Below are 15,179 nucleotides of genomic sequence, written 5' to 3'. Positions count from 1 at the left end.
GTTTCAATGCATTGTTAACATCGATACCAAGTTTATGTCAGTTTTCGACAATTTTCTTTTTTGCCGCTATTTCATCATACGGAGTGCAGCCCCTTTAATGATTGAAGTGAAATGCAATGATAAAGATAAGACTTTGTTTTACTGTCTTACAATATCTCAATCTCACATCATCATCAGTTTTATGTTGATCTTGATTTGGAGCTATATTCGGTAAGGAAGTCATCGTAGTCACGTATAAACTCGCGGTCTCACGGAAGTGTACATCATTTCGATTCACAATAACGTTTCGTTGCATAAATACCTTGGTTGAATAGTTGACCAACAGAGAGAATGCTTGCCAAAATTTGTATAGAAAGTTTACATTATTTCAAAACAATGATGATAAGCACTAATTACCGAGTTCTCTCTATTATGTAGACGGTACCACTCTTTATCAACCCAAATATCTACAAAGCAAAGTAAAGCAACCGGAAATAAGGACCGCAAGATTCTAACATCCACTTAGTATGAACTGTTTTATTTAGCCAAGGCATACACTACATTCAAAGTATAATATGCACACAGCAATCTCAGCTCGACTGAGAATTTTCGTAGAAAGCAAATTGGTGCAGCCTAGGAAAGGCTGAAACACTCCATTTTCAGGAATCACCAAGTTATATCCAATGATCAAGAATGACCAAAATATGAATCACTACACAGTGGACGAGGTACTGGGCGACAGTTTACGGCTGACATACATCAACTCAAGTTATTTGAAAAGTTTCAAAGCCTTAGCATTATTTCAAAAGAACGATTAATCCCATTAACATTCCCCTGTCAGAAACATGTGCTTCTGTCCATGCTAACATGCACGCGGATTAGCGAGATTAGCATACGAGTTAAGTTAATACAGAGGCAAGGTGCTCGCAGGCTGTTGTAATGACGGATACCTGTCGCCCCAATTACCGCGGCTGATGAAGACCTTGAGGTGTGACAGGTAATTAGAGTATAAGAGCTGTTCATAATTCGCGTTGAAAATGAAATGTCTAGACTAATTCAAGCCGCTTTAGATGAAACCAACAGGTACACCTATCAAGGAAGGGGGTCTCGTGTTAATAATGGAGACAGAACATACTTCATTAACACCTTTTGCATAAAAATGGCGCAATTCGAGCATCATTTGTCCTTCTTTCTCTTTTTACAGAAAAAAATAATCGTTTCTCATTTGTATTAAGAGAAATTTAAAGCGAGGATATTCCATTGAACAATTTACTCTATTTCATTCAATGTCGTACTCTGTTCCATTGAACGATTTACTCTTTTTCATTCAATGTCGTACTCTGTTCCATTGAACGATTTACTCTATTTCATTCAATGTCGTACTCTGTTCGATTGAATGATTTACTCTATTTCATTCAATGTCGTACTCCGTTCCATTGAACGATTTACTCTATTTCATTCAATGTCGTACTCTGTTCCATTGAACGATTTACTCTTTTTATTCAATGTTGTACTCTGTTCCATTGACTAATTTACTGTTTTCCATTCAATTATTAACTCTATTCCATTCAATGATTTACTCTATTCCATTCAATGATTTACTCTATTCCATTCAATGTCGTACTCTGTTCCATTGAACGATTTACTCTTTTTTATTCAATGTCGTACTCTGTTCCATTGACTAATTTAATGTATTCCATTCAATTATTAACTCTATTCCATTCAATGATTTACTCTATTCCATTCAATGATTTACTCTATTCCATTCAATGATTTACTCTATTCAATTCAATGATTGACTCTATTCCATTCAATGATTTACTCTCTTCCATTCAATGATTTACTATTACTCTATTCCATTGAATGATTTTCTCTATTCTATTGAATGGTGTACTATATTCCATTGAATGATTTTCTTTATTCCATTGAATGGTGTACTATATTCCATTGAATGATTTTCTCTATTCCATTGAATGGTGTACTATTTTCCATTCAATTTTTGACTCTATTCTATTGAATGGTGTACTATTTTCCGTTCAATGATTGACTCTATTCTATTGAATGGTGTACTATATTCCATTCAATGATTGACTCTATTCTATTGAATGGTGTACTATATTCCGTTCAATGATTGACTCTATTCTATTGAATGGTGTACTATATTCCGTTCAATGATTGACTCTATTCTATTGAATGGTGTACTATATTCCGTTCAATGATTGACTCTATTCTATTGAATGGTGTACTATATTCCGTTCAATGATTGACTCTATTCTATTGAATGGTGTACTATATTCCATTCAATGATTGACTCTATTCTATTGAATGGTGTACTATATTCCATTCAATTTTGTCATGAGGGCGATGAGTTAAATAAGAATGCAAGGCCGAGGAGCTTGGTTTTATTGTGGGAGTTTCAGATCACGACCAGGTAGATAAAAACTCCAATCTCTTTGTTTCCTACTGGATATAAATAAAGTAACATTTAATGAAAATACCTCTCCTCCTGAATTTCAGCAATTAGAATGCGGAAGTGGTTAGGAAACGCCTTCAGACAAATATTTAATGACATAGGGCTACATGTTTTATGAAACTTGGTAGGATGCAGACAGACAATTAAAAACCCATAACAGTGGGCCTATCAGTACCGGTAGAACATCGTAGTTACAAGTTTAACTTCTGTTCTAAACCGCTTAAAAAGAAATTAAATAAATGAAACTTTCGAAAACTTGTTATGCCCTTTAAAGTGTATTTATCTCTGGTGTGAAGTAGAGCTGAACAAAATAAGATCAACTGGTTAAAATTTCAAGTACATGTTAATACAGACGCAAAAATGATGAAAATACAGGAGTACAATTCTTGAAGCTAACATTATAACTTTGCACCTCAAACGATTATGTATTATGTAAAATTATTATACTATATATGTGTACCCTTTCAAATTGTAACACCTCAGAAGTAAGCGAAGTGCGATCCCCACCCGTGTTTGAGATGAAAAAAAGTAAAAATTATGAAAAAGAGTTAAATCACATAAGCCATTAAAGAGTATAAACTTAAGCAAACAATGTTTTGCCACCTACACACTTTTTTGGCAAGATACAGATTACCGGAAACCTACCAGGCCACAGGAATTTCATATGGCCCATTCTGTGATTCACGCCGAGAGAGCAAAATCTAAAAATAATGTGATTATAGTAGAAATGACTGATCAAAGAACGTGTAAATAATGCTTACGTTAATGGGATATTGTGTAAATTTTAGCTGCTTCTCGGCATCCGTGCTAGGTAATCCACTTCAAGACGTACTTGGAGGATTTTCAACTGCTGAGCAAGCTATCACAGAAAGCGGCACCCGCGTATGGGTACCTTTCTGAAATGCTTGTTTTATAAGTGGTTACGGTATTCTACTAGATATAATATCGCTTATTTTAAACGTGGCGATGGAAAAGATTTTGTTAGCATTTTAAACACTTGATCATGTGATTTTTTCTATAAGAATCATGATTAAACAATAGACACAGTTCATGAACGAGTGGATAGTTCACTGGCCAACAAAAAAAAACATTCGGAACTCCTCGGCCATTGTTATCGAAAACAACCTCGGATGTATTTTAACGGTTTACATACTGAATAATTGATATGATTAGTCCGCTGCAATTAGATCGCGTACTTATTAAATTTTGCTGTTAAAGTTAATGGCTAATCTTGGTTATCTTAATTATGTTTGCAATGATACACTTCACTGGCAATCAAATTAAACTTAGATCGACAAATATAAGCTAAACTAATACATTTAATTTATGATATTATTCAAAGTGTTACGAACTACTTCTACCGATGTTCCGGCATACATCCGAGGTTGTTTTCGATAAAAATGGCCGAGGAATTCCAAATGCAAAAAAAGGGCATCCGGGCACTTGGCATTTAGTTATAACGTACCATAATTATACACTACATCCCAATTGTCCTCGGCAAGCAGACGTAGCTTTACGTCAAAAGGCCAACACACTCCTACGCACAGGGTACAGAAGGTAGAAAATTCAGCACTCTATAATCTTATCAAATAATGCTCACCATGAGCCAATTTCTGACCACTGTGCGCAAGAGTGAACAAGTAACTAGAACCTAACCGAAAACCGGAGGAGTTCAATGCCTACTAATACAATTAGAAACAATAGAAAGTGATTCTTACAAGTGTGGGTGGGTGTAGACAAACCACTCTGTGGCTCTTTTGCAACGATAAAGCACTAATTAACAGCTGCATATTCTTTGATTTGCACACTTAATCAGCTTGTCTGGAGCAGTTTTATCATTTACCTGTTTACTAATTGAAACTGTACGCTGGAATGTCTTGTTGTCTAAATTTATCATTTTTGTCTGCTATAAATACAACAGTATCAATTATAAAAAAATCGGATGTTTTTGGCGAATATTGTATTTCTACAGACGTAATTATAATCATGACATTACGGTAAAAAAATACAGATTCACAGACCTCTGGACAGTTGCTGTTCAAAAAGGACCAATCATGATCATCATTCTAGAAGATCCTGTAACCGGAAACATTTTATCAAACGACGTCACAATAACGCGGGAAAAGATCAACCACTTGAAATCGGTTATAAACGTTAAATATGAAACACTAATGGCAACAATACAATAATCATATCATAAATTAACACTTTCGTAAATGTTTATTTATTTTACGTGACCTTCTGACACAATTCAAACAATAAAAAGGTCAACAATTATCATGAATAGTGTTATGCGATGATTCGCGATCCGTTCTTATCCGAAGATGTTGCGTTCATGTATAACTCATATTCATATTACATTAAGAAATGATCTTTCTAAAAGCCACGGCTTACATTTTTGTGTGATGCTCTTACATTTGCAAATGCTAGGAAGAAACTTCAATTGATTTTACACTTTAATCAGCAGATATATGTCGAGAGGAGGAACCTATTCACCTTTGACAACACGATACCTGTTGATGCTTCTGTGATTTATGCAAAAGCCTTTTATTTAACATGATGCGATTAAGGCTTAATATTGCCATAACTTTTCATCATAAAACAAACATATCATCGCCCGCTAATCTAATGCAGATATATCTTTCATTAGGGATTAATGAAGTTTTTATGGCCTGACCGATACGAGACCCTTCTTCTAAGGTTTCCTGGTGTTATAGTGCGTTTTCATTGATGCCACTTTTATCCAACCACCAGAAAAGGCCGAACGTTAATTTGAACAACTATTGCACATTGTTTCTTTTTAATTGGTACTGTTTATTTTTAGTCTTCTAAACAAAATAAATGCTAACTTCCTTAGAGTCGATCGTGGAATGACTCTTTACTAGCCATTGCGCATGCGCGTACTTTCAATAACCCACTTTATTAGTGACTTAATGGAAATTTGGCGGTTGTTCTTGTCAGAGACATGAGCGTCAGCACTAAGCACTGATAAATAAATGTGCAAAATGAGAACTTTTCGCCAAGGCTAGAAGAAACAACTGAATATTGATTGCATAACTATATTGTCTGCCACATTCGAACCCGATTACCTACATTCATAACCTGTGTTATCAGCAAATAAATTAGAAATATAAGACCACCGTAAATGAAGAAGAATTTCGAAAATGAATTTCAGTAAAGCAAGTCGATTAATAAATTAGAAGTATCATTAAAACTAATTAGCTGTTGTACAAACTTGGTGATATTGATCCCCAATATTCATGTTACAAAGAGTACAATTACATCGCCTTGTTTATTGAGTGCAACCGCAATTACGTCAAACATGCAAGAGGGAAAAGACTATAAAAGTGTATAACGGTGCAGCTCACTGAAGGATGCAGACAACAGTCGAATATAAATTATTTATAGAACGCATTTACGGTTTCGAATGAAATTCACGGCGGTTTTAAAGATCGAACAGATTAAACAAATCTGGAATGTCATGATGTAAACTAGATAATCACCACAGAGAAAAGTAACATACACAGATAGACGAAGAAAATGAAGGCGTTGGAAACAGTACACTAGAGTAGTTAGTACCAATCACGTGATTCGGTATAAATAGGACAAATGTATCACGCTGTCATTTTAAGAAGATGAAATTGCGATAAATATTATCTTTTTGAACTGGGAAAATATGCTGCTGCAAGGAAATAGATATGTCTTGTTTGCAGATCGAAACCACTTTAATGACGATTTTAGTTTGATGACTTTCGAATGCCAGACTTAAAGGTCAAATTTTGAAAGCTCTGCAAAATGTTCTCGGAAATTTGCGATTTTGCCAAACACTTGATATTCTTCTGGTTTTTAGGGAACAACGCGGTTCAAGTGTTGAAGTCGGGTATTTTTTATATTTTATAATACTTTCAAAACTATGAAAACTCTCTAATATATCATACCGGAATTAATATAAAACCAAGTATTACATCTTAATTGCGAAATTAATTCTGCGTAATCACCCAAGCAATCAGATTCTAAATGCTCCCAAAGTTTAACAGATTAGTTGTCAATCATAATTGATAGTATTTTGCTAATGAAATGAAAATAAGATAGAAGCGTTAATACAATGTATTGCCTGTACATGTATTGGTATGATTCATTTTTCAAACACTGGCATAATTGCCGTCTGTTGGACCGATAATTTTGTTTTCCTAACTGTGCGCCGAGGCTCCCCATAAATCAACTCCTGTAATCAAAACACATCCACTCGTAATTTGAGAATAATTCCTTGAATTAAGTGCGTCTTTAGACTGGATAAAGCTTTAATTTTGGACTGAGCATACCAGTATTTGTATAATTGAGTTTGCTTAATTTGATATTGTCTGCATATGCCCTCCAGATCCGAACTGTAAAACGTTATATCGATCAGATCGTGATGAATAGCATTCGGATAGTTTCGGGTTTCTGGTATAAAGTCATATACCAACATGGTTGGCTCGGAATAATTGTAGACTTTACGTGTCAGTGAATTGTCATAACTAGCCATTTCCTACTGGAGGACGGCCAACTTAATGAATACGTTCCTGAAATGCCTCGCTGTGATGACAAAGTAACAAAATTACGAATTTCTAGGAATCACTAGCGGCGTAAAAACAGTGAAGAGATGGAGGGGGGGGGGGGCAAATTCTAAGAAGGCATGTTGCCTGTTTTTCGCGGTATCACGGTACATTAAATTGAACAATGTGCACTTGCTCCCGGTCTGAGGTTCCGGCTAATTACAGCACGCGAGCCTGGCGCGAGCCGATCCCATAGTGAGCCACGTGCATGCTCGAAGCTCGAGCGCTGTGACGTCGTGGGCACTGGCTTTCATGTATGGGGGTCATGTCAGGTCAGTGTAACAAACGCTCCCATACTTGTGACCCCTAGTGAACCGTTACTGTTGGGCTTATTCTTTGAACTTTTCACCGTATGGTAAATTCAACAGGCATAATACAATGTTTAAAGCTGCATTCTCACAGATACACCGTACAGATACAACTTTTTTTCTTGGTATGAGCAAATGTTTGCGTAAAAATCTGCAAACCAATGAAATAATACTGCTGACAAAACATCAGACCGCAGAATTTCATATTTCCGTGCGAAAATTAATGTTTTGTGGCTAAAAGTGCTACTAACGGTTTCAAAAAACGCATAAATCATCATATTTTGAACTTAAATATGAAAATCTGCGGTCTGATTTTTGTCAGCAGTCTTATATAACTGGTTTCCATGGAATTTCACATACACTGGCTCGTTCCAAGACAAAAAATAAAAAAGTTGTCAAAAGGTTCAATCTGTGAGAGTGCAGCTTTAAAACTAATTTGCATCAACACATCAACTTTTACTACACTTTTTGGATCATTCTGAAAATTGGTGATATTATTAAATATGTTTCAAACTTGAAACTAAACAAGTATAATAAGTGTGGGTGTTGGTGGTGGTAGTGGTTGTGGTAGTGGTAGTGGCTGTATCAATAGTAGTTTTTTTACCTCCGTATTCAATAAAATAGCAATCGAAAAAAGTTCAAGATAATAATAAAATAAATTGAGCAATAAAGTAATGTAATTTCGCTTCAAAAACTAACAACTATACAATTGATAATATATTTCCTTGCCCTGATCGTACTCAGTAAACTTGAAGCACAGCTTGTAGTAAAAAAGGGAACATGTTGAATATGTCCTACTTATGCGTGGAATTCCTGTACAGTTTCATCATGTTTATTTCCAACATTACTTTCCAGTGATAACATCCTAACCACTTAATCATACCCATCTGTTCAAATACGATAGTAGTATTTAAAGAGGTATTTGCGAACCCCACAAAGTTAATAAAATGGTTCACCGGACACAAATCATAACAGCAATCAATATATTTAAACACTACACTAATTATATTGGAAGTTTTAATTATGACTTGAGATTATAGTTTGTATACTGGACAAGGGCCACATTCAATAAGCAACTTTAATTGAACTTAAGTTTAAGATTACATTAAGTGTTTTTGATGGGCCTGTATATTTAGCTGTCCAATAGTCTGATTGGAATCACTGGCGCATAACTTCGTTTTTAAGTTAAATTTAAGCTGCTTATTGAAAACGCCCAGCCTCTGTTTAAATCTACCGATTCACCTGATTTAAATCAATAACGGCTGTCTGCTGATTTGCGAAAATTAATGTACATGTACAAATTGGTGAAAGATATCGCCACCCCATTGGACAAAAATAAAACATTTTGAACATTTAAAGTATGGAATATGTTTTGTTTTGGTCAGTGAGAAGATTGGGCAGACCCCAATATCACAAAATTACTTAAGTCAAATCTCAATCTCAGTTTTTCACATAGCATCAAAAGTTGTTAAAAATGAATATGTTTTTACACCTTTTAAAAGCGCATTCTAGCATGGAATATTATCTTGATTAACGCCTATGGTTAAGATCCTTAGGGGAAAATATTTTACAGCAAATAATGTATTTGAGTGTAATTCATTGTTTTTTAACAATTACTTAAGTACATTTTTGCTATATATTTGTTTTCTCTGAAGTATGGAAAAAGGTTTTATCACATTCTATATGAGAAAATACGTTTACAAAAAACATGTAATATTTTGAATCATTCTTTGCTTTTATATGGTAAATTGAGTTGTGATTGAGATTGAGATTTGACTTAAGTATTTCTGTGGTATTGGGTCCTGGTGTGTATGGCTTTGTCTGGTTTAGTGTATAGCTAACAGATAACAACCGTGCACATTGCATTAAGTAAATTGCAAACTATCCAGACATCATTTAAATGGTGCATGGTTACGAGTAGACAGTGAAATATATCAAATATACTGAACCAATTATGTTCCCAGAACCATCATACTACTAAACCATTTACCACAATAATTCACCATGACCGACCGAAGGATGAGAGAAACAGATGTCCAGTTAACATCATCAATCCGGACAAGCAATTTCAATCACGATTTTAATCACTGCCCCCATCAATGGTCGAAAGTATTTAGGAAAGATATTTACTGCCATCATGCCTGAGACTCGGGGGTAATAATGTATGAGTTATGGTGATTACTAGAAATATCACTCTAAACTTGTCTGCTCTATGTCTGGGTCAAGTCACATTATACCAGACATTATGACAGGGATGCCTCCATTAATTTAACAAAGCCTGCTTAGTGTGTTTATGGGATAACGTAAGCTTAACTCTTTAACACAAGTGCTGTCCTCCGATATCCAGTATGTTGTTATTCGTTTTGCAAAAAGTGTCTCATTCCTTCAATGTTCTACTTGTGTGTGGTGACTGGTTACCTTTCAATGTTCACTTGTGTGTGGTGACTGGTTACCTTTCAATGTTCAACTTGTGTGTGGTGACTGGTTACCCTTTAATGTTCAACTTGTGTGTGGTAACTGGTTACCCTTAATGTTATACTTGTGTGTGGTGACTGGTTACCTTTCAATGTTCTACTTGTGTGTGGTGACTGGTTATCCTTCAATGTTCAACTTGTGTGTGGTGACTGGTTACCCTTCAATGTTCAACTTGTGTGTGGTGACTGTTACCCTTCAATGTTCTACTTGTGTGTGGTGACTGGTTACCCTTTAATGTTCTACTTGTGTGTGGTGACTGGTTACCCTTTAATGTTATACTTGTGTGTGGTGACTGGTTACCCTTTAATGTTCAACTTGTGTGTGGTCTGGTTACCCTTTCATGTTCAACTTGTGTGTGGTGTCTGGTTACCTTCAATGTTCAACTTGTGTGTGTGACTGGTTACCCTTTAATGTTCACTTGTGTGTGGTAAGGTTACTTTTAATGTGTGTATATTTATGTTGTTTGTTGTGTGTCAGGTACCTTTAATGTTATACTTGTGTGTGGTGACTGGTTATCCTTCAATGTTCAACTTGTGTGTGGTGACAGGTTACCCTTTAATGTTCACTTGTGTGTGGTGACTGGTTACCTTCAATGTTCTACTTGTGTGTGGTGACAGGTTACCCTTTAATGTTTACTTGTGTGTGGTGACTGGTTATCCTTCAATGTTCAACTTGTGTGTGGTGACAGGTTACCCTTTAATGTTCACTTGTGTGTGGTGACTGGTTACCCTTTAATGTTCTACTTGTGTGTGGTGACTGGTTACCTTTCAATGTTCTACTTGTGTGTGGTGACTGGTTACCCTTTAATGTTATACTTGTGTGTGGTGACTGGTTACCATTCAATGTTCAACTTGTGTGTGGTGACTGGTTACCCTTTAATGTTACTTGTGTGTGGTGACTGGTTACCTTTCAATGTTCTACTTGTGTGTGGTGACTGGTTACCCTTTAATGTTATACTTGTGTGTGGTGACTGGTTACATTCAATGTTCAACTTGTGTGTGGTGACTGGTTACCCTTTAATGTTATACTTGTGTGTGGTGACTGTTACCTTCAATGTTCTACTTGTGTGTGGTGACTGGTTACCTTTAATGTTCTACTTGTGTGTGGTGACTGGTTACCCTTCAATGTTCAACTTGTGTGTGGTGACTGGTTACCCTTTAATGTTATACTTGTGTGTGGTGACTGGTTACCTTTAATGTTCTACTTGTGTGTGGTGACTGGTTACCTTCAATGTTCAACTTGTGTGTGGTGACTGGTTACCCTTCAATGTTCAACTTGTGTGTGGTGACTGGTTACCCTTTAATGTTATACTTGTGTGTGGTGACTGGTTACCTTCAATGTTCTACTTGTGTGTGTGGTGACTGGTTATCCTTCAATGTTCAACTTGTGTGTGGTGACTGGTTACCCTTCAATATTCTACTTGTGTATGGTGACTGGTTACCCTTTAATGCTATACTTGTGTGTGGTGACTGGTTACCCTTTAATGTTCAACTTGTGTGTGGTGTCTGGTTACCCTTCAATGTTCAACTTGTGTGTCGTGTCTGGTTACCCTCTGCTCTACTTGTTTGTGTGTCTGGTTACCCTTTCATGTTCAACTTGTGTGTGGTGTCTGGTTACCCTTCAATGTTCAACTTGTGTGTCGTGTCTGGTTACCCTTCGATGCTCTACTTGCGTGTCGTGTCTGGTTACCCTCCAATGTTCAACTTGTGTGTGGTGTCTGTTACCCTTCAATGTTCTACTTGGGTGTGGTGACTGGTTACCCTTCAATGTTCAACTTGTGTCTTCAATGTTCTACTTGGGTGTGGTGACTGGTTACCCTTCAATGTTCTACTTGTGTCTTCAATGTTTTACTTGGGTGTGGTGTCTGGTTACCCTTCAATGTTCTACTTGTGTCTTCAATGTTCTACTTGGGTGTGGTGACTGGTTACCCTTCAATGTTCAACTTGTGTCTTCAATGTTCTACTTGGGTGTGGTGTCTGGTTACCCTTCAATGTTCTACTTGTGTGTCGTGTCTGGTTACCCTTCGATGCTCTACTTGCGTGTCGTGTCTGGTTACCCTCCAATGTTCAACTTGTGTGTGGTGTCTGGTTACCCTTCAATGTTCTACTTGTGTGTGGTGTCTGGTTACCCTTCAATGTTCAACTTGTGTCTTCAATGTTCTACTTGTGTGTGGTGTCTGGTTACCCTTCAATGTTCAACTTGTGTGTGGTGTCTGATTACCCTTTAATGTTCAACTTGTGTGTGGTGTCTGGTTACCCTTCAATGTTCAACTTGTGTGTGGTGTCTGGTTACCCTTCAATGTTCAACTTGTGTGTGGTGTCTGGTTACCCTTCAATGTTCAACTTGTGTGTGGTGTCCGGTTACCCTTAATGTTCAACTTGTGTGTTGTGTCTGGTTACCCTTTCATGTTCAACTTGTGTGTGGTGTCTGGTTACCCTTCAATGTTCAACTTGTGTGTCGTGTCTGGTTACCCTTCAATGTTCAACTTGTGTGTCGTGTCTGGTTACCCTTCAATGTTCAACTTGTGTGTGGTGTCTGGTTACCCTTCAATGTTCAACTTGTGTGTCGTGTCTGGTTACCCTTTAATGTTCAACTTGTGTGTCGTGGCTTTTTGCCCCTGGAAGTTGTACTTGTATGACGTGTGATCACTGTGTTCCAAACTAGATTACAGTAGTGAGTTTTCACTTATGACCAATCACCTTACAGTTCATATTTTATAATACAGCGGTTCTAATGCTCACAGCGATGTTTGACGTCCATACTTATTTTTTTTCGGGGGATTTCTTAATCAATGTCCGCAATATCTTGTGTCAATAATGGCACGGACAACACCACGAGGAAATGGACTAGTAATGAAATAGGACCGCCTCGGGTCATTGATGGCTGTGACATAAATCAGAAAGAACTTGATGAAAACATAATACGAGATCCAAACTAATGTCTGAATTACCATCGTATGTGTGGAACGCACTACAGTTAGTCGAAGGTGATATGCCGAACGCAATACAAATACGTCCAACGCAATACAATAGGGTAGAATTAGGTAAAGAATTTTCTCGAAAGCAGACATTGACATGTTATTGGCCTTATGTTTGAGACAAACTATGTTGGAAGAATACTTTAAACCAGATGTTACAATTGCAAACGTAGAACGCATGTATCCTCCAGTGACACAGAAACAATGCGAGTGATATCCAGTTTCGTAATAATTATAACACTATTTTATATGGTTTCATGGTATTGTTTCGTGAACAGTTCATGATTGCAAGTGAACAATGACGTTGTAGTGATGACGACGACGACGACGACGACGACGACGACGACGATGATGATGATGATGAAATCATAAATCGACTCGATTGTGAGTTATTGCAAACAATACAATAAAATCTAATGATCATAATAATAATAAAGGGGATTATAATCACGGTGTAGAATAAACTAAAAATAAAGATATAATGATTTAATGATGTTTAAGAAGACGACATTGAGGCAAGTATAAGGATGATATATCATATTATTATAGAGGGGGTACAGATTTGAAAAGGATTATAGCGTCAAAGACGTGTTATTTTGGGGCGAGAGTTGTAGTAGCACGAACTATAGGTGCCCGCCATTTCCCTAAGTTCGCCCAATAGGCCACTCGTTTAGAATACCACAATCAAGCTACAATAAAAACGTAAAACATGAATGTAAGTACTCACCGGAAACTATAGTACCCAGCAGTAAGGCCAGACTAGACACGACGATACATAGACGAATCCTAAAGCCCATGCCTGTCCTGTGTCGATGTGACCAGTAGATCCTTTTATAATATACATACTGTCATATCCAAACTTGTTCCAATTTTTCGTAAATCCCTAAAGATTTAAGCACAGTTCCGACTTGTTCTGGTGCCACGGTAGTTTCCTGTAAATGTGATCAATAAAATTTAAAAGAAAATCGATAACAAACCGTTTTCGAATGTATACAACTTTTGCTATCAAATTAAATTATCTTTAATTGAACACCTGTATATTTAAGAAGAAATCTATCGACCACCTACATCAATGTTACCTGTTGTTTTGCCATTCTGAAAACACATTTTCATAAGCCACATAGGCATTGTGAAACCCTTTACAGCTTACTCATTACCATTATTTTAGAGCTGACGAAACCTTTAACAATCCCGAACCACCTTTGCTTAGAATGATGTTTGCTTTCTCATTCTATGGTCGGGCATATATAAATATATATTTAACCATATAACCGATGTTAAATTAACCCCAAGTAAAGCGCTTTTGAAGTTGAATATGTTTATTAAATTCTGCTGTCACAATAAGTTATACTTGTCTGAATAAGGAGTGCGTGGTACGGAATTAATATTTAGTTTAGGAATTCTCAAATTAGTCACATTAAGGGTACTTAGCGTTGACATATCTATAAACAAACATTTGTTATCAACATTTTTGGATTGACCATCAGTATTTTATCTCATAACTAGCTAATATTTGACTGACAATATCCTACCCTCTGATAGAACGTCGCGTTGCTCTGTTGAAAAAAAAATGTCCCGCTTACATAAGAGGAAACCACCTTGCGCAATGCAGAATTCCGCGCTTACTCACCGTTTCAGACGAGTTTTGGCTGATTGTCTTCTTTCAAGATATTCTGCTGTAATTCCTGTCTGTTTTAAAATCACATTTATACACAAAATCCATTCTCTTGAATTTAATTTTCACAAACATTCCCAATATTGAGGTTCAAGACAAGTATCAACATTAATTTAAACTAATTATCACTGCCTAATTATTTTCACCATTTTTAATATCATATGATCCACTTTGAGGACGTTTAACACAACTGTATCCTCATGACAGACCCTGAACGTCTCTGACAATTCTATAACGGAAGCACGCGCCGCGTCGATACCCCCACACGACTTCCACGAGCGGGGCTAAGTATCGTCTGCAACAATTTGCAGGCGAGAAATTCTGTTCTTTTTGTATAGACAGTCAGAAATTCCATGAACGCTCCGACTTGGAAGAGGCTCATAGCAGACAGTATTTTTATAATATTCAGAGAGTGCAATACACCGCACCGACCTGCAACAATGGGTGTACAGAAACGCGTCCCGTGAATACTTCGAAGCAAGCAACATACGCGTTTTTTCATTCACATATTATTGAAGATACAAATAATTTTGTTGTATGTAATCAACGATGTAACTTTAAACCATCCCCAACTATAAGTGTACGAGTACAATGAACCACTTGCCACAGTTATGTACGAGTGCAAGGAACCACTTGCCACAGTTATGTACGAGTACAAGGAACCACTGGCCACAGTTATGTACTGGTACAATGAACC

The 15,179-nt window shown here is 36.7% G+C and overlaps 1 protein-coding gene across 1 annotated transcript in view; it reads right to left on the bottom strand.

The window, feature by feature from the left end:
• The window catches only part of LOC128238770 (protein kinase C-binding protein NELL2-like), a 58,152-nt gene extending 43,387 nt beyond the window's left edge, over positions 1 to 14,765 (bottom strand). The window contains exons 1-2 of the mRNA XM_052955010.1: positions 14,438 to 14,765; positions 13,535 to 13,739 (exon numbers count right to left, since the gene is read on the bottom strand). Coding sequence (XP_052810970.1) covers positions 13,535 to 13,604 — 70 coding nt within the window. The 5' untranslated portion in view covers positions 13,605 to 13,739; positions 14,438 to 14,765. The remainder of the gene's footprint in view (positions 1 to 13,534; positions 13,740 to 14,437) is intronic.
• Positions 14,766 to 15,179: the final 414 nt, after the last annotated feature.

Source organism: Mya arenaria, chromosome 6, assembly GCF_026914265.1.
Source record: "Mya arenaria isolate MELC-2E11 chromosome 6, ASM2691426v1".
Taxonomy (NCBI): domain Eukaryota; kingdom Metazoa; phylum Mollusca; class Bivalvia; order Myida; family Myidae; genus Mya; species Mya arenaria.
The sequence above is the reverse complement of the archived record's forward strand: the minus strand, read 5'-3'. Positions and strand labels throughout refer to the sequence as shown.